Source organism: Hakea prostrata, chromosome 8 (genome assembly GCF_041222555.1).
Source record: "Hakea prostrata isolate BN-2017 chromosome 8, UWA_Hpros_2, whole genome shotgun sequence".
Lineage (NCBI taxonomy): Eukaryota > Viridiplantae > Streptophyta > Magnoliopsida > Proteales > Proteaceae > Hakea > Hakea prostrata.
The window spans coordinates 30,995,406-31,022,615 of record NC_142607.1 but is presented as its reverse complement, the minus strand read 5'-3'; the positions used below and the strand labels follow the sequence as shown (position 1 = coordinate 31,022,615).

The 27,210-nt window shown below is 39.2% G+C and overlaps 1 protein-coding gene across 3 annotated transcripts in view; it reads right to left on the bottom strand.

Moving 5' to 3' along the window:
- Nucleotides 1–311: 311 nt before the first annotated feature.
- Nucleotides 312–27,210, bottom strand: part of LOC149007544 (putative manganese-transporting ATPase PDR2) — a 57,552-nt gene continuing 30,653 nt past the window's right edge. Inside the window, exons 4-9 of one of the 3 annotated variants that reach the window (XM_089167432.1) lie at nucleotides 24,700–24,750; nucleotides 24,480–24,603; nucleotides 24,062–24,141; nucleotides 6,899–7,007; nucleotides 6,384–6,512; nucleotides 312–1,813 (exon numbers count right to left, since the gene is read on the bottom strand). In XM_089167432.1, coding sequence (XP_089023558.1) covers nucleotides 914–1,813; nucleotides 6,384–6,512; nucleotides 6,899–7,007; nucleotides 24,062–24,141; nucleotides 24,480–24,578 — 1,317 coding nt within the window. In that variant the 5' untranslated portion in view covers nucleotides 24,579–24,603; nucleotides 24,700–24,750 and the 3' untranslated portion in view covers nucleotides 312–913. Of the gene's footprint in view, nucleotides 1,814–6,383; nucleotides 6,513–6,898; nucleotides 7,008–24,061; nucleotides 24,142–24,479; nucleotides 24,604–24,699; nucleotides 25,204–27,210 lie in introns of those variants that run through there. The other 2 variants (XM_089167433.1, XM_089167434.1) reach the window with 2 other exon arrangements.

Here is a 27,210-nt window from a genome sequence, read left to right as displayed (position 1 = left end):
TATTCAGTTCACCAGAAAAGAAAGATAAAAGGTTTCTTTAATCTCAATCCAAACTATTCTGGAAATAATTGAAATGCATAGAAACAAAAAAGTGATTATATCAAAATGAAAAAAATGGAACAATTGCTAAGAGAACCGACTTTTACCTTCTGGAGGGTTTGAAGCCAGACAAAATTTTATGTATTCTCATTTATTTCCATTTAATTTTTGGGTAATACTTTTTCATTTATTCCAGACCAGTGCATTCAATTCATGTACGCAGATCTTGGATTGATCATTGACCAATATCTACCTTCCTCTTTACCCAAACTCGTTCTGGACGAGAATGATGGATTTTTTTTCTTTAAACTGTTGGTCCCAGCTTGCAAGTGCTACTTGCTGGCTAATAAACAAGAATATAATCCAAGATTTCCTCATCAAAGCAACAGTTGATTGTTCTGACCCGTCAATTTACAACTCTATCAAGTTTAGAAAGTGTTACAAACAGTTGCAGCCGCTAGCAACTGAACGAGGAAGAAACCAAAGAAAAGTAAAGGAACCCCCACAAAGATACCTAACTATGAAAACAACAACTGAAAGGGGAACCTACCGAGTCTGTTAGTTTCAACCAAAACTGCAGCTGCCATTGTCAATGGCTACTATTGTCATCTTCTAGCCATTTGCATGTCATTGTAAATGTCTGCATCTGCTTAGAGCTGACAGCAACTAAACTATCTTCTATGCTTTGCAATCATCATACGTGCTTCTTCTGTTGGATAGCTACTGCTTGTTGTTGCCGCTTCTTCCATGCTGGCATTTTACCTGGGAATACCCACCTCAACAATCTCTCCCACATGTAGCAGGTGGAGAACATAAGGAATGCCCAAAGTAGAAGTTTACCCCGTAATGCTTCTGGAAACGGCACCAGCTGAAGTCAATCATTCAGGTCCCTGAACAAATCTGATGTGATGATGGTGAAAAACCCAAGAGCAGCCAACAAAGCATAGATGAATGGTTTGTTCTCTGGGATGCTCTGGTTAAATGGATGGCCCATGTAATTCACAGCAAAAGTGGAAACCTGGATCATCATGTTCACCACATACGAGACTGTGTTCACCAGGTTCGGGTGGAAATCTGAGTCAGGCTCTACGCATTCCTCTGGCATGTACTTGCTAGCTTCATTGACAGAAGAAATCAAGATAAACAGGTGAACCGCAAACTGTCCCAGGAGGGAAAGAAAGACATGTGCACAGAAGATGTTCGGATGAGGTCGTGCGGTTGAGAGGGTTCGGAGGGGGCGAGCATGAGAAATGAAGAGGAAAAAAGCTGCTGTGAAGATTCCACTAATTGTAGCCTGCTTATCCCCAAGCTTGACACCATCTAGGTTCATAACACTAAGCACATATGCTGTTGCTAGGCAGTTCAGACCAAGGATCTTGAACATCTGGAGAGTAGTGACTAGTTTACTGCGGCCTTGCCGGATTATATCTGTAGTGGGGGCAACAGATGCATGTTTTGCTGTGAAGGGTGATGCCATAGATGCATCACCAAGCTTGACAATGGGTGGGGAACGGCCATCACTCTCCTCATTCATCTCATCCATGAGCTGCTTCAATTTTTGCTTCTGCTTCTCAGCAGCGGTCAAACAACGATTACTTTCCGAGGTACTAGAGTCTACTCGGGAGACAGATTTGCCATCCGCATTTAACTCTGACCCAGACTTGGGTTTTTTTGGTTTGACTGGTTTTGATTTGGATTTAGATGTATGTGAGGATGATGTATCTCTAGATTGAGCCGACGGCACTGCATTGAGTAAAGCAACTCCTACGTGGGCCTGAAAAGTGTATGAGACATAGTTTCATTTTTTTCTTGGGTCAGGGAAACAAATTAGCAACCATAACCTTAATATTAAACAAAAAATGGAGCCAAGCTAAGGTTAATGAGATACACAACAAAAATTTACAGCCCTCAAAGACAAATGAAAAGATGTTGAAAGCAATGGATAAACTATGGAACAAAACCAAAAATCTAATGAAGGATGAGGTACATGACAAAAGTTTACAGCTCTTGAAGACCAAGGAAAAGATGTTTTAGTCAAAGACAAGCAAAGGTTAGCAGCAAAAACAACCAACTTAAAATTTAGGTCGAATATTGGTAGAACAAAGAAATGGACCAACTTGAGAGGACATCCCACCAAAAGGGAAGATTCCAAAAGCTACTCCTGATACTATTATCCTTCAAACTTGATGTGAGTGAGTGAACACATTTGACCTCCTAGGCAGTAGCCACCACAAAACCCAGGACCGTACTGCATGCAGAAAGCTATCAATGGCATCATTCTACCATGCCATGAGTGAGTTAGGAGCCTCGAAAGAAAGTCCCCCCGGCCCTTCTGAATAGAGACCTAAACACTTTTGACTCAGTGATAAGAACCCACAAATCTAATCCAAAAACTAATAATATTTAAGTATTGGAATGAAGAAACATGAACAATAAGGATAAACCTGGTTACAATGGTGCTAGTCACCCCCATAGCACACTGCTGCCCTCAGCCAATAGACTGCCAAATCACACATAAAATATTCCATACTTCTTTCCTCATATCTCTCTTATTTATAACCCCCTAACCCACAGTATCCCTCTCTTGCTTCTTCACATGGCATAATTCCGGAACACTACCGGCCCCTAAAAATTCAACTTGTTCTCAAGGTGAAGGAGAAGGGAAGGCTTGGTCTTCACATGTTTGCCATACAACCATGCCAGTTCAACGTCTTAAAGAACAACATTCCTTGGCATCCCACAGATTTCACATCCAAATAACTTGAAACAGCCCATAGGGAGAAAAACCTTGGAGATTTTAGATGAGATAAAACAAGACCAGGTATAGCCCTTAGAGATGGGGTCAGCTGAAACACCACGTTTGCCACGGCTCTGTGAGCATTTTTTAAGCCCCCCAGATGACCCGGATCCAGGCAAAGGAGAATAGCTTGATAGTCCAGGATTCCTCCTCGGGCAATATTTAGCACAAGAACTCCCTTTGTTGGTTGATAGGTATTTGAGGATCAACTTGATTAAGTGGTTTTGAATTTTTACCCTTGAATGCTAGAAGAAGTAGATTTCCGAAGGCACATACAACATCCACTGTCTGATGAAGGCAATGTTAGCTTCTAGGACGATCTCTGAGTGTTCGAAGACATCCCTACCAGCACCCAAACGATGAATGGAGGATTCCTTGACCGGGAATCAAAAACCCTTTCCATTTCAGCATTTGCTACAATACATGCTGCCTTGGAGGAATTGCTGTTGCAGACAACTCCTTCGGCGTCGTTTTCAAGGGCAAGATGGACCACCGCCACTGTCAAAAGCAATGCACCCTCCTTTGGTCAATTGCTTTGTTGCAAGGGCAGCAAGGTCAAGTCTTGAAGGTTGAAGATGATGGTTCACTTGCCAGTTGGTTCGGTTGAGTCACTATCGGTTCGATCCTTGGAGTTGTACTACTTCCTTCATAGGCCTTAGGATAGGCTGCAATAGTTGGGCCATAGTTATTATAACTTTGTGTTGGGCCTAAATAATTAAGGCAATGGGTTTGGCTTAAACACTTGAAGCCAATAGTTAAAATGAGCGGGCAGGGTTTCGGTTTAATGAAAAAGGTTAGGCTTTGGGTTAATCGAATGGGATGGGCCCATAGGGGTTTCTTTTTGTGGAATCTAACATCCCAACCTTGATTGTAGTTTACCTGGGCCCTAGGTCTATGACCATATGAGCCTGAGTTGGACTTGTCTTGCCTAGTCTTTGGCCTTTAGGGCTTAAGCCAAGCCGACGAACTGGATTATGAAGGGTAGTTCAAACCATCGAACCTCCTTCAACCTCTCTTCTCCCTAATCAAGCAATCCAAGCCACTGCCTACTTCTATCCGCCGATTGTTACAGACCTCATTCCACTCCTCTTCTTCCCCTCGCCGCTTTCCCATTCGACCTAAAGGGTTCTCACTTCATCTCCAGTACGATGGGTCACTTAACCTCCCTTCTTCTTATCCATGTTCGGTGAGACACATCCCCAACAGCCAATAGTCCTCTCTCCCTTGCAATTGCACTGCATGGCTATTGGGTTCCATCTCGTTATAATTGACCATGGTTTCCATATGACTAGCATCTAAATCCAACCCCTAATTTGTCTCTTTCTCATTACCGAACTCAATCTTTAGGCCTTCCTTAAACCACAACCCGGTAAACTCCAACCAATTCTTGCGAAAAACTCACGCTAATGCCTCCCCTTCCAAATGTTGGAGCACCACCCCCAACCTGTGCTTCTGCTCAATTTGGTGTTCCCCACGGAAGAACAATTCTTCGATCAACCATCTTTGTATGCTCCCTTCGTCGGAAAACACCAATAATCTTGTAGCCATATCACTTCCCTCAGATCAAAATGGCTTTAATACCAGTTGATGACAACTTGCGTCCAATCCGAAAACTAACAATATTTAATTACTAGAATGAAGAAACAAGAACAATAAGCAAGGATAAACATGGTTAAAACGGTGCCAGTCAACCAACACACTGCTGCCCTCAGCCCATAGGCTGCCCAAACGCACAAATAAAATCTTGCATACCTCTTTCCTCATCTCTCTCTTATTTATAACCCCTAACACACACTATACCTCTCTCCTTCACATGGCATAATCCCGGGACCTAAACACTCAGTAAGATGGGACCCACAGTATCATTCTCTTGAAGATGGGCTTTCTTGGTTACTTTGTGCAATGGATCCAAGTCTGCATCTCCATTGCTAGCTTCTCGGTCTCGGTAAATAGCAGCCATATGAGTTATTTCTCTAGTGGATATCAGGCAGGGTTTCCTCTCTCCCCCTTCCTTTTCACTTTGGTCATGGGAGTGCTCTCTAAGTGGCTCCAATCTTTCACTGACCAATAACGCATCTCCCCTATGTCTAAATGTAAAAGCCTTTCTAGATGATCTCATGTTCTCCAAAGATTGTCTCCTTTCCTGAAAATATTCTAGCATCTTCAGCTCTTTGGGGACTTCACTGGCTTAAGAATAAATCCCACTAAATCAACTATCTTTTTGGCTGACATGCAGGAGGACTTTCAGAGTTTCTTTCTTAGCATCTTAGGGATCACTCTGGGAAGTCTTCCTTGGCAATTATTTAGGACTGCCTCTTATTCCTGCTAGCTCTCACTGCTCATCATTGTACATCTCTTCTTGATAAGTTAAAGAAAAGACTCCACCTTTGGAAAGGCAAGAATGTATCTTTTGCTGGTAGATTGGTTCTCATTCAATCTGTCCTTTAAGTCACTCATATCTTTTGGTTTGCCTCTGGATTCCTTCTGCTGTTATCAAAGCCCAATGCATGATGGCAGCTTTTCTTTTGGAAAGGCTATGATATCTCCAGGTTTCTTGATACCATCAATTGGTATTTGGCTTGCCACCCAAAAGTTGAAGGTGGTGTTGATTAGAATAAAAAATGCACATTCAGCAAGCATTTCAAAGCTCCTTTGGAATTGCTACTAAGCATAAAAAGATATAGGTAACTGACTATACTCAGGCCAACTGAAAGATGAATCGATTTGGATTAAATCTACTCCATCTGATGCTACCTGGGTTTGGTGTAAGTCTCTCAGACCTATTTCCCTGCAAGGCATGATCCTCAGAGATTGAGGATGGCAGGTGCGCTGCATTATGGCTTGATCACTAGCACCCAAGAGGCATCCTTCTTCACCCTATCAATCCAGAGCCTTCCACTAAGTAGCCTTCACAGATATGTCATGGTTACAAATATCTTAGATCCTAATGGTGGTTGGAATCCTCCTGCCTCGCGGCACAGTGATTGATCTTTTAGGATATGCTTCCCATCATTTAAAAGAAATCCTCTTGGCACATGTGACAAAATAACTTGGCAATCTCCCACTTTGGGTCTGTTCACAAATTGGCTCCGCAGCATATTAGAGAGAACACCTTCACTCTCTGGAGAAACTCCTCAAACCGCCTCCCTACTCAAGCCTTCCTCTGGCACCATCACATGCTAGTTCCCCCAAAATGCTCCCTCTGTTGGATTGCCAAAGTGAATAACTTGGCTCGTTTTGTTGTTCAGCTCCCATTTCTGGAGCTTCTTACCCTTTTGTTTAGTTATTCACCCAGGGAAAAAAAGGGGGGAAATTTTTTTTCAAGGTGCTTCTGTACAAATGGGAAACTAGTGGTACTTTCAAGAAGACGAATGTAGATTATTATAAGAACACCATATATTTTGGCTATCTTTATGAGTTAACTTTGGAACTTTGATAATTGGTGGTTCAGATGAAGGAAAAATAATCAAATAATTACTTGATCCGTTAAAAAAAAAAAATGAAAATCAGAGGATGAAGTAAGATAGTAATCATATAGAATCCATACCGCCATATCTGGAAGAGGCTTGTATCCAAGGGCCAAGACCCGAGATCCCTGTCGTGTATATTTTTTGTAGGTATGGACATACAATGATGGCAAATCAACCAGCCTATCCTGGATAGTTTCTGGTGCACCCTGGAAAAAGCAACTTCTTGCTGTTTAACAGAATATAAATAACAAAGGATTCATTGTAAAGTAATCCTGGATCCCAGCATTTGATCCGTCCTTAATTTGTCAAGACCAAATATGAGTGATCAAAATAAAACATTGGGTCCTAGATTTGACTCACAACCCTTACTAGTGCATGAATCCTAACAAGGATTATTAATTCATGATAGAAGACTCTCTCTCAACCTGAAAAATCTAAATAATAAACTTTTTTTTTTTTTTTTGGGGGGGGGGGGGGGGGGGAATTAGTCAAACCCTCTATAAGCACAAACCCATGAATTAAAAGTTTTTTGACATTGCAAGCAAGCATTCTAACTGCAATGTCACAGAGAGATAAAATAAAACCAACACACCTTAACAAAAGCAAAAAATTCCTCCTGAACACGAACAACAACTGACATTCTTTTTAAGTGGGAAGAAAAATAGTGTCTCTGAATGATTTGTACAGCATGACCACTACCCCTGCAATTCAAGGAAAACAGACAAGTGAGATAACAAATTCTGACCTTGTGTGACAAAAGAATTAAGTGTTAAGAGTATCCAGAGAGTAAGAAGCACTAGGAAATGCCACATGAAAAATTGTCAGAATCAATAGTAGAAGAATGCAGTGGATTCATACAACACATCCCATGAACCACATGATACTTCAAAAGGACTAACAACTGAACTGTACAGCAAAGCTAATGCTTACAAAACATAAACCTGCGTCAGTTTTTGAGTCATGTTGAAAAAGGGAGAGAAAGCAGGATGCTAGAATTGTATGTTAGTTTATATACTTATTTTATTATTCTAAACAAGCTAAGAAGAAGAGAAAACATAAGGAAAGAATTATTTTATTATTCTAAACAAGCTAAGAAGAAGAGTAAACTTAGGGAAAAAAGTTTACCCTCCAAAGCAAAAAATAACCCACCTCTTCAGTTGTATGTGTGTGCCTTGTGCCACTTGGTGCCACAAAATGGCATCACCACTTGATAATGTACTTTGCGTTGAAATCAACGTGGGTGTTGGGCCTTTGTTTAATATGTTATTGTGGTAATGTGCCTACTCTATGGCCCAAAAGCTTATTATCTAGGCAAAATATGAAATAGTTGATTAATTAGTTTAATTTATCCAAATATGTAAATTTTGTCCAACTTTAGTTATAAGGCAGAAAAGTATTTTCTTTATTGTTTTTGCTTTAGTTTTAAGCATCCTGGTTAAAGTGAGTTAGTTTCTAGTTTTGACTTGGAGTCCAAATCGGACTAGGATTCTTGCATATTATGCATAAATAGAACCCCCACTCAACGGGGAGAGATCAGACTGAATCTCAAACACAAAAGTTTCTCTTTGAGTAATTCTTCCTGTGCTAACTCATTGTTCTATCAATTGGGAATTGAAAATCCAAGGTTGAGAAGTGTAACAAAGGTGAAATGAAGCCTAGACACCTGCGACTGGTTGAAGATCAAAGTTCATCCTTCATTCTCCATGAATCTCTTCTATATTTCATCCCATATCTCAAGAAGCTGCCCCATCCCAACATATATTCCACCATTTTATGTTTCTCCTAAACTACCACCAGATCATCCCTGATACTGCTTCATTCCAATTCACCCAACCAGGAACTCAGAGGCCACTATTTCAAACCCAGTTGAGGTTATACTCCTTAATCCATCCCATATCCCACAACCAAAATTTGAAGAAATCCTCTCTTGGTCCCATATGAGTTGGTTCTCTTAAAGATCTTTGAAGAAGTAGCACTCATTTAATCGGGGCTGCATCAGATGGTTTCACATGCAAAGCCCTGTGCATGTAAATTGTTATAGCCCTCAATGGCTCAAGTTTTTCAGATAAGCAATTGCAACAGCTTATTTTATTTTCTTCTAACGTAACATCAACTGAACGAGGACCAGAAATCCAAGATCTTTGGATGAATAGCAGTAGGAACAATTAGGATTTTAAGGGGTTTCAGCCAGAACTGGTTCGTCCTCCGTTCAGGGTTGCAACAATATTGTAATCCAGGTCTGATTTATTAGATTAGGACCCCTGTTTCTCAATTTTAGATACCTGAATGTTGGGCTATTTTCCTTTGGATGCTGGAATTAGGTTTAGGGTCTCAAGGATCTTGGATAGGGCTTGAAGAGGTTCTAAGGATCTAGGGCTACGGTTTTACAGTTTGAATTAGGGGTTTAAGATTAGAGTTTGGGAGATTGGAAGTGGATCCTAAGAACATTCTCTGGCTCCACAATTTGCGACCATGTAGGTAAGCTCATCTTTGCTGCTACTGTTCACCACATTTGATGGGAGCGTAACCACGGTTCGAAGTATCGCCTATAAAGGGGGTGTCAGTGGCTGGCGAAACCATCGACACCCCGAGATGTCCACGATGTTTTGCCGACATCTCCACTGACAATTACAAGTGTTTTAAACTTTTGTTATCAAATAATATATTAATATAAAACCATTTATATGGTACAACTTGCAACTTGCAAGTGTACTGTGAAGCTATAATGGGACCTGCAATGCAATTGATTTCCAACTTTTTTAACTTTTAGTGGTAAACATTAGAGATAATGAATAAACTCGAGAAAGAATGATCCCACCGCCTATCGTTTCATTTTTCACCGCCCAGAGAGCAAAAAGAAACTGAGAAAGACGGTGAGTGATTGAGAGAGACAGAGAGAACTGAGAAGACGAAGACAGCGAGTGAGAAGTCGGTGATCAATTGGGAGAGCCAGAGAAATTTGAGAAGTCGAAGAGACGAAGAAAGCCGGCATCCTGCATCCTGCGAGAGAGAAAGAAGACGGAGAAAGCGAGACAGAGAGAGGGATCAAAGGGAACCGAAGGCATCCTGCATGCTGCAGCCTGTTCACTTCTTCTCTTCCGGCATCCAACAGCAGTAGCAGTTGCCACTGGCGGAGAAATAGTCGATTTTTTCCGATATTTCGTTGGTTTGGCGAAAAAGATCGATTTTTCGGTGAGTTTTCGCCGACTTTTAGTTTCTCTCGTTTCGACGGTCGGTTTTGTGTCGCCGTTGAGGGACATGACGATTTTTCGCCGAAATGTCGCAACATTTCGGCAACATAATGTACATTGAGCGTAACATGAGAAGATGGACTTCGAAATCTTGTTCCCAAAACTTGATTTGCAATGCCATCTATTTTGATGTTTTTTCTAGGCTCATTTCTTTACCCCATCCCCCTGTTGCTGATTCTCCAAGGAATAGGTTAATTGTTAGTTCCTGGAGTCTTAGTTCTCCTCTCCAGCCGTCCTCTTGATTGGTTGGGTCCCCCCCCCCCAACTCTTCCCTGTTCTTTTCTCTTTGTTTTTTCCATGTTGGTGTGGTTTCTTTAATATATTTATCTATTCATCCAAAAGAAAAAAAGATTAGAGTTTGGGAATTTAGGGTGGCAACAAATTAGGGTTATAGAGGGATGAAAAGGTCTCCTTCGGGATCAATTGTTAACAGGAATATAAGACAGCGGATCTGTAGTTTGGCAATGTTCTGATGGTAGAATGGGAAGATATGGAGTTTAGGGTTTATGGTGAACAAGTAATCGAATGGGTAGGGTTTTCAAACAGTAATTAAATCCTATGTAATCATCGTTGTAATTTTGCTTATCCTGTGATTCTCCACTAAAGTTTTGATTTACTTGCAAAGAGATGAAGAAATAGATTCATTATTCCATTAAAATCTAATCAACAATGGGAGAACGAACTAATGTCTGGCTGCTTTGAGTGATCGGAAATCTCCCCGTGGAAAACTCTTATAGGGTAAAGGTCTACATCTGTGGCTCTCTATAGCCTTCCATTGGAACAAATCTTCCTTAAGAAAAGAAGCCAATAGTCGATCATCAATTGACATTCGTTCACTCATCTTGGCTCAAAGCAGGTCAATTAGGGATTGTAATTTTCCATGAATTTCCCATTTGTGACTCAAAAACGCAACTTTGCTTATTTCTTTGCTTGACGATCAAAAAATCAAATGATATCTCTACTCCAATTTCTTTTCTGAATTTTTTAGAAGACAATCAAACCCTGTCATTCAAACCTATGTGTAAGTCACTCCAAAAACAGCGGAGAGAAGGCAATTAGGGGATGTGGGTCGGGTAACCCCTTTTACCTACAAGACGTAGCTAAAATAGGATTTGGCTCCGGTTTTCCCTTTTTTATTTCCAAGGTTTCTCTGAATTTGAAAGTTTTCACTTAGTAGGTTTCCATACCAAGGCTCAATCCAATCAAGTCTGTAATAGTTGAATTAAAAGGGGTTACCATAGATTTCTTCCTAACTAGAAGAACAGATATATTGTTGTGCAAGGATTACAAGGTAATACCAAAGGAAAGCTTAACTGCACAACATAGACTTGTGGTCTTGGTTATGTGCCTAACCTTAAAAACTCATAAAATGTGCAATGTTAACTATAGTAGGACAAGATGGGGAATTTTAAAGGAGAATGCTTAAAATCCTTCACTAATGAAATAGTTAAACAAAGAAAGTGGGATTTTGAGGGGCACACTAATGCAATGTGGAATGAGATGGCTACGTGTATAAAAAAAGTGATTAAAGATGTCATAGGTGAATAAAAAGAAAAGCTCTATTCTTATAGGGAGATATGGTGGTGGGATAGTGAGGTTCAAGCTACCATTAGGAATGAGAAAGCTAGTTTTAACACATGGCAAAGAACTAAAGATGTTGAGGATCTTCAAAGGTATAGGTTGGCTATAAATGAAGCTAAGAAAATTGTGAAAAAAGCAATGGAGAAGAAGTATAAAGAGTTATATAATAAGTTGGGCACCAAGGAAGGGGAAAAATCGAAGGGATAGGAAGAATAGAGATCTTGAATTCTTGATCATGTTAGATGTATTAAAAGTGGAGATGGTAAAGTACTAGTTTGTGATGAGGACATTAAGAAGATATGGAAAATCTATTTCTCTAGTTTACTAAGCATGCACACTTCAAGTAATTGTGAGTCATACGATTACACCATCCACCAAGGCACCAATTTTCGAACATATATACGGAGAATTTAGATGTCCGAAGTAAAAGAAGCACTAAGGAGGATAAAACTAGATAAAACACAAGGCCTTAGTGAAATCCCAATAGAAGTATGAAAAAGCTTAGGAACCCACGGGTTAGCTTGGTTAACTAAGTTATTTAATAAAATTATGAGTATAGGGAAAATGCCAAATGAATAGAGGAGAAATATCCTAGTTCCAATTTACAAAAATAAAGGAGATATTCAAAGCTATAATAACTATAGATGCATTAAACTGATGAGCCATACTATGAAATTATGGAAGAGAGTAATTGAAACTCATTTGAGAAACTTAACCTCAATTACGGAAAACCAATTTGGGTTTAAGCCAGGAAGATCTACGAAAAAAACTATTTACATAATTAGGAGACTTATGGAAAGGTATAGAGAGTGTAGGAAATACCTATATATGGTATTTATTGATTTAGAAAAAGCGTATGATAAAGCTGCCAAAGCGTTTATTTGGCAAGTACTAGACAAAAGAAGGGTCGCAAGTAAATACATAGACATAGTTAAGGATATGTATGATGATTCATTGACAAGTGTAAGAACAGTGGGGGACAAAGTAATGAATTGCTATTTACATTTGTTCTACATCAAGGATAAACTTTAAGCCCATATCTATTTGCACTTTTAATGGATGAATTAACTAAAGACATTCAAGACGAAGTTCTTTGGTGTATGCTTTTTGTTGATCATAGTTGTTGATAAATGAGACTCAAGTAGGGATAAATACCAAGTTAAAATCAAGGAGTGCAGCTTTGGAGTCGAGAGGCTTTAAACTAAGTAGAACAAAAACATAATATCTAGTTTGTAACTTTAGTCATGATCAGGCAGATAATAAGATGGTGAAACTTGATGATAAGGAGATTCCTCAAACTAATTATTTTAGGTACATGGTTCAATCATAAATAAAAGAGGTGAGATAGATGATGATGTTTCCCAAATAAACAAAATACGGTGAATGAAGTGAAGAGGTGCGTTCGAGGTCTTGAGTGATCGACATATTCCATCAAGGCCTAAAGGAAAATTCTATAAGACTGTCGTTCAACCAACTATGATGTACAGTGCAGAGTAATGAGTTGTTAAAAGAATCATGTAGATAAACTCGTGTAAGCAGAAATGCGGATGCTAAGATGGATGAGTGACAAAACTAAGAATGATAAGGCAAGGAATGATCATATTAGAGTTAGTCTGGGAGTTGCTCCCATAAGTCATAAGCTACAAAAAAGTCGTTTAAGGTGGCACAACCACGTTCAACGGAGGCATTCAAATGTCCTTGTACAATGAAGTGATATAATCCAAATTGAAGGAATTATGGGAGGTAGGGGCAGACTAAGATAACCTTAAGAGAAGTGTTGAGAAAGGACATACATAGCTTAGCCTTGTATCTAGCATGGCCTCAAACAAAACTAATTGAAGGGAAAGAATCCATGTAGCCAACCCTACTCAGATGGGAAAAGGCTTATTGTTATTGTTGTTGTTGCTGTTGCATCTCTGCCAGCACCTTCCTTATTCTTATGGTTTTGACTAATCACTAAACAAGGGGAATGACTACTTGTAAATTTACCTATGGGTGAGAAGGAAAATTTTCCTCCCTGCAGGGTTGCTCAATTGGAGCAATCCTACCAATTAGGTCATATGGTGTATCTCCATGCAATTCTTCTTTTGATGAAAAATCTGCTAGGTTCTTCCAAATACTCTGTAGAGTCCTAGTTATTGCTGATTCACTCATTGCTCTATATATAGCTTCAATTGAATGAGGGCCAGTAATCCAAGACCCTTAGATGAATAGCTGTAGGAAGAATTCAATGGGTTTCAGAAAGAACTGGTTCGAGCCTCTGTTTAGAGGGAACACAGTATTATAATTTATGTCTGATATTTTAGATTAGAACCCCAGTTTCTCAATATTTTAGATACACAAATAATGGGATATTTCCTTTGGATGCTGGAAATAGGGTTAGGATCTCAAGGGTCTCACGTAAGGGCGATAAGGTCCCTAAGGGGTCTCAGGTTAGGGTTACAGAATTAGGGTTAGGGTTTTACAGTTTTAGAATTAGGGTTTTGCGGAGCTAGGGTTAGGTTTTAAAGTTGCAGAGTTAGAGGTTTTAAGGTTAGGATTTAGCAATCTAGAGCAGCAAGGAATTAGGGTTTTGGACGAATAAGAAGGGCAACTGGGATCGAGTGTTAATGGGAATATGGGGATGCTGGATCTGCACTTTGATAATATTCTGATGGTAGGATGGGAAGATGTGGATTTAGGGTTTATGGTGATGAAGAAGTGATCAAATGGGGTAGGGTTTTCAAAAAAAGAAATTGAAAGAGAAGAAAGGGGGATTGCAAGAAGCTGTTGACTTGCTACTTTCTTGTAGTACAAGTCTTGCAATGGGAGGAGATGATGACGGACACAAGTAAAATCAGGCTGCAAGCACTGCCGAAGGAGATCCTTCAATTAAAAACTCTAGGTTTTGCTTACTCTATCACCTGGAAATACATTACTACTAATGGAGCACCTCTAATCTCAAAATCACACATAGGCAGCTAGACACTCTATATTAATTTGTAATCTCAAATCTGAATGCTATTACATGCACAGGACTTGTATATATAGCCTTGTACTGACTTTCCCAGTTGTACTCTATTTGTGAAATTTAAAAGTAACCGCAAGCGCACGGTATCGTGTAGCTAACGGGTCGATCTCAAGGAGATATGCCACTTAAAATTGAACTTCTTAATAGTAATGCGAGAGTGGAATGATTCAATTTTTGTTAACTAATTAACTAAACAAAACAATCCTAATCCATGCATCTAATGCAATCGAATTAAAACGAAAAATAAAGCAAACACAATCATGCATAAATAAAAGACAGGAAAAAAATGCAAACAATAAAAATAAAAGGAAAAGGGAAGTGATCCGAGTGTCAGCTCTGGATCAAGGGGAAGGGAGTATAATAATAATGACTTTGACCGTGGACCCTTTGCCGTAGCTTACAGTCCACCGATCGGGGAATGGATATTACAGAAAAAAAATAGTGCAAAAAGTAAATAACAAAGCAATAAACAAAGCAATAAAAGGAAAAGGAAGCCTTAACCAAAGAGAGGCACGACTGTAGGCATCTCTGATCAAGGATCCAGGGGATGGGAGAACAATAAATAAATGCTGAAAGTAAATCCTAAATTAAGAATATGGAGGGGTAGATAGAAGCGGGAATGGAGGGAGGAGAGAAGATTAATAAAGAAGATTACTTACTTGCGAATTGAACAAACGATTCGAATCTTAACCAACCCTAACAACCAGATCTAGATCTAGAATGATCTAAATCTGCAATTGCTAGACCCAGAGAAAAACGAATCTAAAAACTTGAAACTTGAACTTGAATTGCATTACATTAAAAAAAATTAAACCTAAACATTCAATCTAGAAATTAAAATCTCACAAATTCAAGCAAAGAAAACTAAAGAAAGCCTAAATAAACTGAAGAGAGAAGAAAGAATGCTTCTACTAAGCTCTAGAACACGTTCTCCTTTGATGGAGTATGCTCTCCTTTTATAGAGTTAACATGAGATATGAGGCACGGCTGAATTTGAATAAAACTCAGGGTTCCTATCTGACTCAGCCAATTAGGGTTTTGACATACTAATCGCGCCAACTTAGAGAGATCAGATGCATAATTCCACCGTTGGATTTGAGGTTTAAGTAGTCGTAAAGCTCTCCTCCAAAAATCAGCACGATCGGACATCAGATGACCGTTCGATGAAGGGCTTGATCAAAACTGGACAGAGACATTCAAAAACGGGATTTTTGCCTCTTCCATCTCTAAATATAATTCTTTTTCCTCTTTTTCTTTCTTTAATTAAATCCCAAATAGGAAATAAGATATTGAAGTATGCAATGACTCTTTTCTCCATTTGGACTCTCCCAATAATATCTCTGTAGATTTGATTGATAATTTATAATCTCAACCGTAGATCAAATTTGCCTTATTTATCTCTTCAGTATTTCGGAGTTGGCCCATAATCACACATCTCTAGCCCATCATGCTCCAGATCAGGCCCATTTTCGCATTTGAATGAACTTCTTGACGTGTAAAATTTGATGATTCAAGCCCAAAACTCCAAATATTTGCTTAAATCTTGAAAAGTTCTAAAATCTGCAAAAACAACATAAAACCCAAGGTAATTCCACTCTAAGTGTATAAAATGCATGCTTTATGCCCTAAGATTTCACACATAAATGTGCTCATCATACTCAAAATAGTAACTAATTTGAATAGGACTCTTATTACTAACTACTAACATAATAAGGGCTGCAAATTCCTATGTCACAGTGTATTAAGTACACCTGTCCCTAATAGACCTGGCCTAACCTAGATTGTAAAAATTGAAGGGGAGAATTAAAATCCCATCATGATCTAATTACGCCATGGAAGAATCGAGTAGGATCCTGAAAGACCATAACGGATCTGTTACGGTCTGAATTTGATTTTTGAATTTAAGTTTTTGAATTCAATTTTTGGATTCAAGTTTTTAATTTAGAATTCAAATTTGAATATTGTAAACGAATCTTGTACAACAGCCATGTTTATTTATAAATACATAAGACTTATCCATCAAGGTAAGCAAGTTACTTATCAAAATTAGAGTTTTTCTTTGCATTCTTTCATATGGTACTAGAGCTAAGGTTTTGAGATTTTTTTTTTCACAAAACACTACATTTTCAATGGCCACTGCTAACACTCCATTCCCCATTACCAATCTCTCCAACCTTGTTTCTATCAAGCTTGATGGAGCAAATTATCTCATGTGGAGAGAACAATTATAATTCATTTTTATTACCTGTGATCTTATGCATCATCTTGATGGTACTGGATCAATGCCAAATCAAATTCACTACTGGAGGAACTCAAACGCTGAATCCAGCATTTCAAACCTGGAGAAAGAATGATCATTTTGTTCGAGCATGCATCAATGCCACCCTCACACCGTCTCTTTCTTCTCATATTCTTGGCCTTGGAACAACGAAAGATGTATGGGATTCTCTTGCACAACTTTTCCAACAACAATCCACTGCTCGAAGGACTTATCTTCGCAATGAATTGCAGATGATCAATAAAGGAATGAGCACAATTACGGACTATCTTCACAAAATTAAGTCCTTCGCTGATTCCTTAGCGGCAATCAATGACAAGGTAAATGATTCTGACTTGGTAGCATATACATTAAATGGTCTTGGTTCGGATTATCTCACTTTCATCATCACTGTGGAAAATATTACCCCACCCGTTACCTTTACTGACCTAATGGCCAAACTACTTACTTATGAGCAACGGATACGCCGTGGCTATGGGAACACCCAATCAATTTTAATTGATTCCCATTCCCTTACTACATTACTTGTTACAGATCAGCCTAAATTTAATCGGCCTAATAATAGTATTAATTCCTATCCACCCAACATACGAAACCCACTTAGATCTGACTTCCGAAATTTATCAAATGGCCCTCTAAGATCTCAAAATTCCTATAACCGACCAAACCAAAACACCTATATATTAATTCCTTCAAATGTCAAATATGTGCTAAGCAAGGCCATTCGGCCAATAGATGCTATTTCTATTATGCCCAAAGCCGAAATAATCATAATCCACCACCTCACATTCTTTATGCTGGCTTACATGGTACCCAAAATACCCAACACATTACACCACAGAATGATGCACAGTGGATACCGGATTCAGGTGCTACCAATCATATGTCATTTGATCTAGCCATTCTACATCGATCTGCCACTTACAAAGGAGAAGACCAGGTTTCAGTTGGTGATGATAAGAAACTCCCTATAACTCATATAGGCTCCTCAACTTTGAAAAAAAAATTCAAATCATTTATCTCTTAATGACATACTAATAGTTCCCCAATTGTCAAAGAATTTAATTTCCATTTCTCAACTTACGTCCGACAATAATTGTTCTATTGAATTTTTTCCATGGGGTTTCTATATTAAAGATTTGGAGTTAGGCATCACTCTACTGAAGGGTCCAATCAAAGATAAATTGTATTCTTTCTCGGGTAATGTTGTGCCTCCTTTGGCTCTTTATGGAAATAAAGCTCCTTCTGGTATTTGGCATCGCCGGCTTGGTCATCCTTCTTCTGCAGTACTTACTCATTTGAGAAATAGTGTCTTATTTAATCCCTTTAAAACACTTGGATCCAATAAAATTTGTGACGCTTGCCAACGTCACAAATTACCATTTTCTATTTCAGTTAGTCAAACTACTCAACCATTACAGCTTATTCATTGTGATTTGTGGGGTCCCACTAAAACTTTGTCAATTAGTGGATTCAATTCATATATTATTTTTCTTGATGATTTCAGTCGATTTACTTGGTTTTATCCTCTGCGATTTAAATCTGATGCATTTCATTGTTTCAAGCATTTTAAAAATATGGTTTAAAACTTGCTTTCTACTTCTATTAAATTTTTTCGAAGTGATGGAGCCTTAGAGTTAACAAGGGGAGCTTTCAAAAACTATCTTGATGAATGTGGCATTGAATCCAGGATTTCATGTCCTCATATACCAGAACAAAATGGAGTTTCAAAAAGAAAACACAGACACATTACAGAGATGGGTTTATCCCTTCTATTCCAAGCTCACATGCTCAAAGAATATTGGTTAGAAGCCCTTAATGCTGCTGTCTATTTAATAACCCGGTTACTTACACCGGTTGCAAGGAAAATCTCCTCATGAAGCATTGTTTGGCTTAAAACCGGATTATTGTTTATTGAGAGTTTTTGGCTACCTTTGTTACCCCAACTTAACACCCTACAGAGAAGACAAATTATCTCCAATGTCCAAGGATTGTGTCTTTCTTGGTTACAGTCTTTATCACAAAGGGTTATAGATGCTTAGATAAGGACACTGGCAAGGTATATTTATCTAGACATGTTATTTTTGACGAAAAGGAATTTCCCTTTCAAATCCCCCATCACACCAATCATCAAACAAACCACCATTCGAACTTATTTCTCTACTTGTTTTCATCCCACATACCCCACCAAATGTGCCTCACTCACTTCACTTTCTTCTTCACCTATTTCAAACAACCAACCATCACAAACAACCCCTACAACATCATCACCACCCATATCAATGGAAAATCCAACCCAATATGTTAATCAACCCCCACCAACAATAGACCAACCACAGCCCCAACCATCTCATCCTATGATTACTAGGAGTAAAACCAATTCTGCCAAACCAAAACCCCCTCTCTCTTTACTCATTATTAGACACCCAATACCTCAAACCTTTCTTACCACCATCTCCAACATCCCAACTGAACCTAAAACCTACAAATCAGCCTCAAAAGACCCAAAGTGAATTGATGCAATGCAAAAAGAATACAAAGCCTTGATAGACAATCAGACTTTGAACTTGGTGCCTTATTCTAAGGGTATGAATATTGTAGGTTGTAAGTGGGTGTACAGGATCAAGACAAAAAGTGATGGTTCCATTGAGAGATACAAAGCACGATGGAGTGGACTTTCATGAAACATTTAGTCCAGTTGTAAAGCCAGCCACCATTCAGACAGTATTAACCATTGCATTATCAAAGTCATGGCCAGTACATCAACTTGATGTGAAAAATGCCTTCTTGAATGGCAACTTAGCAGAAGATGTTTACATGGAACAACCACTGGGGTTTGTTTCCACATCTAAACCAACACACGTTTGTCATCTACAAAAAGCAATTTATGATCTCAAGCAAGCTCTACGAGCTTGGTTTCACAGATTCAAAACATACCTACAAGGAGAAGGTTCAAGCAAAGTGTCAGGACCCTAGGATGAGGCCAGGTGGAATGAAGGTTAGTTAGGGTTAGTTTAGATAATGAGGCCAGGTGGAATAAAGGTTAGTTAGGGTTAGCTGAGATAATAAATAGAGGGAGAAGAGAGAGAGAATGAGGGTTAGTTAGGGATAATTGAGGGTTATAAATAGAAGGACAAGTGAGTGGAGAGGATATCGAATGTTTTATGAGAGTTCTTGGGCAGCCGTAGGCTGAGGGACACCAGTGTAAGGTGTGGGGGTGACTAGCACCATAAAAACTGGCACCATAGAAACCAGAGTCTATCTTGTTAATTTTTGCAACTTAGTATTAATTTTCTAAGGTATTATAAGGGTTTTATCAATTGGTATCACAGCTGTAACGATCCAGGGAGGTGAAATGGCTTTGTCACTGTTTTCTGGTGATGGAAAAGCGCACGAGTGATTAATAAAAGTCAAGCAATTTAGCCAGCAACACCAAATTGAGTGTGAATATTGGCTCGGAATAGCTCTCAAGCATTTGGATGGGGAAGCGTTAGAGTGGGTTTACCGAAGAAATTGGCCGGTGTTTGATTGGAAGGGTTTCAGAGAAGCCCTGCAGATTGAGTTCGGTGATGGCAACCAGGAAGAACCGAGGATGACCCAGCAGAACTGATGGAAAGAATGCCGAGTGAAATCGCCGGCAGAGATAGGTTGACGACTACAGTAGTTCCATGCCAGGTTGGGAGAAGAGAGAAGAAAAGAAAGATAGTTCTGAGTGTTGAAACCTACCGGATTGAGGTTTCAGAAGCGAGAAAACAAGTCGCTAGATCAACCGTATGCAAGAAGAAGAAGAACCGAAGAAGACCAAGGGAAATCAATGCGAAGTTACAGACAGCAGGGAAAAACTCTGCTCACAGGGAAGGAAGAAAACGATGATGGTTCTGGCGGGTTGTTAGGGTTGGCTTTGCTTGTGTCAATGACATGGCAATGGCAACAATCAAAAAGGGAAAGCCCGATCTAAGGAAGAAGGACATGCCTGCTGTTATTGTTAGGCAGCGAAAGCCCTGGCGCCGAAAGGATGGAGTCTACATGTATTTTGAAGATTCGGCTGGAGAAGGTGCTGCTCAAGGCGCTAATCAAGATTCTGCCCTTAGGCAAGAAGAGAGGCGTAGACAATTCAAAGGAGTTAGGAGCTGGATGGTCCGAGCTCCAGCGAAACCCCCATAGATGTGGGCGAAAGCAACCATAGAAGTGGCAGATTTGTTGTAGACCAGTGATGGCGTCGGCCGTGAGCGACATGGGTGCAATTTCAGGGAGAGAGAAGATCACCATCGGCAGCAGCATGTGGAGGAGAGTCGCTAAGGGTTTTCATCGTGAGTTTCTTTTGGGAAGAGACGGTCCAAGTGGAGGGCTTGGTTGAACCGGTGGTTCAGATCCAACGGTGGTTTAAGTCTATTAGATCTAGGGGCCTTTTGGGCTATTTAATTCTGGGTAATGAACTCGTGGTATGGGCCCAACCTATTCCATTAAACCCCAGCCCATCGTATTCCCTTAACGCAATATCCAATCCATATTTCTTAACCCACTTAATAGAACTATGTTGGGCCCATTCCCCTTTTATGACCCAAAGCCCAATTCAGCCCATCAACCCATTGCTTTTAACCTATGGTTTTAAGTATTTGGACCTTACTCCTTTTCATCATCACTCATGGGCCTGGTCCATTTCGTATACCCAAAATCCAAGCCTTCTCAACATTACTTTAAACCCAAATAACTCAAACAATACCCAAACCCAAACCAAGCACTTACCGAATCGAACCAGGAATTCATCTTCTTCAACCTTGCAGAATCGAGACGACATGCAGGCTCCATGAGAGTTGCAGCGGTGCGATGGGGATTAATTTCGTTGCCGCCCAAAAAAAAAAAAAAAAAAAAAAAATCCAAACCAAGTGCTTCGCTCCAAGTCTGATTTTGGGCAATGGGTGTGTTATTCAGCCTGGGAGGATGATGTTGAATTACTACAGTTATGCGGCACCATCACACGAATAAACTTCAACAATTCCATCACCTTGAGGACAAGGTGATTTTTGAGGGGCCGGTAGTGTTAGGATCCTAGGATGAGGCCAGGTGAAATGAAGGTTAGTTAGGGTTAGTTTAGATAATGAGGCCAGGTGGAATGAAGGTTAGTTAGGGTTAGCTGAGATAATAAATGGAGGGAGAAGAGTGAGAGAATGAGGGTTAGTTAGGGATAATTGAGGGTTATAAATAGAGGGACAAGTGAGTGGAGAGGATATCGAATGTTTTATAAGAGTTATTGGGCAGCCATAGGCTGAGGGACACCACTGTAAGGTGTGGGGGTGACTAGCACCATAGAAACCAGAGCCTATCTTCTTAATTCTTACAACTTTGTATTAATTTTCCAAGGTATTATAAGGGTTTTATCACAAAGCGTGGCAGATTCTTCCATGTTTACACGCAAAACCAAGGTACAATGACAGTATTGTTGTTATATGTAGATGATATAATATTGACAGGAGCCAATGAAGCTGCAATTCAAGAAGTTATTCAAAGCCTGAGCAAAGAATTTGCAATGACAAATTTGGGACACTTGCATTACTTCTTGGGAATTGAGGCTAATCGAAGTTCAGATGGTCTTTTACTCACTCAAAGTAAATACTCCATCGATTTATTAAAGTCTGCAGGAATGGAGACTTCAAAGCCATGCACAACCCCAATTGCAGTTGGAACAAAGTTATCATCAACAATAGGTTATCCCCTACCTGATCCAACACCATACAGACAATTAGTAGGAGCATTACAATATCTGACAATCACTAGACCAGATATCTCCTATGCAGTCAATCAAGTGTGTCAGTTCATACACTCTCCCACAGAAGATCATCTACAGGCAGCAAAACGTATTTTACGTTATGTCAAGCATACTATTGGTGCTGGTGTTCTCTTGAAACCAACGCAACTTTCTTTCATAGATGCTTACACTGATGCAGATTGGGCAAGATGTCCAAACACACGCTGATCAACTAGTGGGTTTTGCACTTTTCTTGGGGATAATTTATTATCATGGTCTTCCAAGAAACAACCCTACAGTATCTAGATCAAGTACGGAAGCTAAGTACAAATCCTTTGCCATCACAACATCTGAGTTACTATTGCTTTCTTATGTTCTACGTGATTTGCAAGTGCAACTTCCAAGAGGAATGGACATTTATTGTGATAATGTGTCTACAACACAAATGGCTACAAATCCAGTGCTACATGCTCGCACAAAACATATAGAAGTGGCCTATCATTTTGTCCGAGACTTGGTTCAGAACAACACCATAAAAGTGCACTTTGTTCAGTCAGATGATCAAATTGCCGAGGTGTTTACTAAGGGCTTAACATCACAAGCTTTCTTCAAGCATAGAGACAAACTCTTGGACTTGCCACTACAGAGTTTGAGGGGGGATGAAAGACCATAACGGATCTGTTATGGTTTGAATTTGATTTTTGAATTCAAGTTTTTGAATTCAATTTTTGGATTCAAGTTTTGAATTCAAGTTTTTAAATTTGAATTCAAATTTGAATATTGTAAACGAATCTTGTACAACAGCCATGTTTATTTATAAATACATAAGACTTACCCATTAAGGTAAGCAACTTACTTATCAAAATTAGAGTTTTTCTTTACATTCTTTCAGATCCTTCTACTTCAAGAATGCCACTCATGTCTCAAGTAAGCTTCTTAATCTGCTGGGCAGCAGAACTAGGTCTTCCTTCCAGCCTTGGGCCTCCCATTGGTTGGGACCTACATCATCCTCCCAAAAAATTCATCCTGCTTTTCACAAGAGTTTTTCTACTTCCATGCTTCTATCAGACTCAAGCTCCTGCAAGAATTTCAGTATTTTCCACCCAACGTTAATGTGCGTGTGCATGTGTTGGCATACATTGTTATGGCCCTTAACAGTTTGAGTTCCCAGGATGTTTCAAATCCAGATAAAATTTGGAAGTTATAATTTGTGAAGTTGGTTAAATTCTTGTTTCACTTTTGAGTCCCTATCCTTAAGATCCTGGATCATACAAGGTCTCGCAACCTCTTACAGAAGTGAAATAAAATACTCCACAAATAGGAATATGTTAAGTTCAGTTTCAATTTTGAGCTCCTAATCCCAAAGGTCCTGGATTAGACCGGGTCTTTGAACCCTAGTCCTCGGGTAATTAAATGCAACCACCCACAACACCCCACCCCACCCTGCGTCGGCCCCTCCAAAAATATAAACAAAAAATAAGATAAAAGAACCCAAAAGGAACTGTTACAACTTACAAATTCCCTATTGTGCAGAAGAATCATATTGAACCTTTTAAGATGTGGTCAGAATTATTGATACTTAGTACAACAAATGCAAAGTGAAAGCATCATCAGAACCACGTATTTTCAGCAAGATAACCATTTCTAAAGTTTGAACAACGAGATATAATTGGAACCACACACCTCAATATCACAGAGGTAACAACCAGATAACTATAAGGCAGGCAATAATAAGTATAGAATAATCACTATGAATGACGAATGCGCCAAGCAAGAGTTTTAGGAGAAACCGAGATAATATCCCAAGCATAAAAGCACAAAAACTTCTGAAGGGGAGCGGTTTAAATGGATAACAATAGAATCAGACATCAATTTATATTATCGCTCACCTTTTAGGTATAGCTTTCTCATCAGATGTATAAGACCAATCTACTCCTCTGAGCGCTGCCTTTTCAATAGGATCACCAACCTACAGGATCATTATTATGGTAAAAATAAGATTGTCGAGGAATAGACATGAAGCTTATTTATGACTTTCTCCCGGTCCCGGTACAGCGGAGCTAATTTACAGTACAATGAAACAGGGACTCAAAAGGGGTGCCACAAATATTGTCATTCATTCAATCTTTCTGTGGTGACAGCTTCCAGAACTAAATTTCCATCTCAAAGTTTGGCATTAAAAGGAAAAAGCTTTCAGTTTTAGCAAAGCGGCATCCCACATGGGAGACCTCAAGAGGTTTCATCTCTGGGTAAGTGGCAAACATGTTTCAAGTTACTTTCAACCCTGTAAACTACATTCTAGCATACCATCTTGTTGTCAACAAAAACCAGAGCATGACAAGCTGCAAGAATTTCCAATGTTCGAAGAGGGACGTTAGTCATATCTGACTGTAAATCGACTGTCATCCAGTCCAGTCACGCCCTGAAACTCCTGAAAGTGCCGAACCAGGAGAGTATCAAGTACATGAAGGATGACAACAAGTGAGCAGAAAAGTGGGCCCATTTTTGCAAGTTGCAACTACCATACCATATCGTCTGATGTAAGAGTTCCTGTCTTATCAAAGCAACATATATCGACCTGCGGAGAAGGGTGCTTCACAGTGTAAGATGAAATGGCTTCTGGATGGACTTTGGTGATACCAATTCCCATGCACTTAGCAAGGTATCATAAGAAACGCCACATACTTAGCTATCATATTAAAAGATGAACAAAGTCACACACAGTCATATTGATAAAATACAAAGTCACGCAGGGTATATGGATAAAATGGTTCCAGAATCATTGCACATATCAACGAATTTATGGCTTTTATGGATACAAGATGTTGCAGTCTGAGAAGTAAAGAACATATTTTAGATGTGTTATGGGGTCCTCAAAGCCCAAATTTACTAGGCATAAACTGTCAGTGAGCCAAACCACAATGACAAGTTCAGAAACCAGATTTTCAAATTGTACCAAGCAAGATCAGAGGATCTGATGTAGCCCAGCTGATGCATGGATGCGTATGCATCACCTCCGAAAGTACAGATTTAGCTGAAATACAGGTCAACTTCTGCTGCAGGGTTTCTTCCTTGGAAACCCTATCTCAACCTATTGATCCTCCTTGGCTCTCAATTCTTTGATTAATTCAAAACTGCTTTGTCACAACCCATGGCCCTGAATTTATTGCCAAATAAAGAGACTCAAGTCTCGAAAGGAACTTGACCCTAGGGAGTCTATTCTAAAACAACTTTAAGACTTCTATTCTAGTTTAAACTCCTATTCAACTTACCTAATTACGATTTGAACTCAAATAAACAAAAGACTACTAACAACTTGTAGAACTCTCTTGATAATGGAAATCCTGAACTAACTAAATCTCTTGTACAAAATTGGTTGGAACAATTAGAAAATGACCAAAATACTCCTAGGTGGTGTGCACCATTACTGGGGTCAAGGGAAGAAGGCTGCTGCCCTGATGCTTCCTGTGGCTCCTACTAGGGTCCTGTTTGGGATTTACATCAACAGCCCCAATCCAATAGTGAGATTCTTAAAGATCGTACTTGAATAGGGAATTCTCAGACCAAGAATCTTTGGGGAATCTGACCAATCCAATTCAGGAGTCAGACGTAACACAAGAAAACTGAAGTCAGAAGTAGAAACAGGACTTGAGCTTGAAATCCAAATTGAATATGAAATTCAGAAAACAATTCAAAGATAAAATTTTGGATCAGTAGCAGTAGGACAGTTTAAAATAGTAACCAATTGGCAGTACGTTCAGAAGCAGAATTGAGATCAAATGATTAGATGCTAAGTTTCAGATAATTCTGTTGGATTCTATTAGGAGTCTAATAAGAGTTTGTATAGGAGTTAAATTAGAGTTTGCATTCATGTAAAATTCTATTACTTGTAATAGTCTACTTTCCACTTAATTATAAATAGAGGGCTTGAGATCATGGATCAATAAGCCATTCACCACAATCGTTTCTTTCAACATGGCATCAGAGCCTAAATTCGATTAGGATCTTTTTCTTCTCTTTCCTTTTTTTTTTTCTCTGCACTATCTTTTTTCGTTCTTCAGTTACTACTGCAAATTTGATTGGGTTTTTTTTCTTCTCGTTCTTCGCGCACTATCTTTTCTGTTGCAAGAAGACCACAGAAAAAAAAAAATAACAAAGAAGAGACCATCACCGCTGGTTCTAACCCATCGACCTTCTTTTCTTTCTTCCTTTCTGGCAGTTCCGTCCTTTTTTTCTCTCTTTGGTCTTTGTTCCGCTGCACTACATAGGTTCGATTAGGGAAGGCCAAGAAAGAAAAAGAAAAAAAAAAAAAAAAAAGGGAAAGAAGAAGAACAAGAACCGATTCGCAGACTGCTTCTTGCTCCTTCCTACTATTTCGCTGCTTCTTGCTGCTTCTTTTGATTAGAAGAGAAATCACATCGCAGCTGCTGCCTCCTACTCCTGCAACACTACCGTTGTGATTAGGAAAGAAAGAGCAGAATATCAACAGCGTTTTTTGACCCATTGATCGTCTGGTTTTTTTCTGAATCGCAGAATAACGTCATCGATTCTCTTCTCAAACAGTGAGTTTCCTCTGATTCTTTTCATCTAAATTCTTCTTTCAATCCTTGAATTAGCAAAGTCTATTTTTTTCCTCTTTCCTATGGTTCATTAGCCCAAAAACAGGAAGAAACTAAAAACCGATATTTCAGGGGCTTATTTTGTGAATTCAATTAGTTCCAGGGACCCAGCTGTAATTTCAGATTTTTCAGGGACTAATTGGTAATTTCAAAATTTTCAGGGACTTATTTGTAATTTCAAATAGTTCTAGGGACCTATTTGTACTTTCAAATAGTTTCAGGGACTTATTTGCTATTTTAGCCTTTTCAAAGACCTATTTGTAATTTCAGATTTTCTAGGGACTTATTTGTAATTTCAGGAAGAAAAAAAAAAGAGAGAGAGAGAAAGATCTGTTTGAGTTGTTTGGCTATTGCATTCTACGACATTTCTATTACTTCGAAAGGGTGAAGACTGAAGAACTGCAGATAATTTAGTCAAC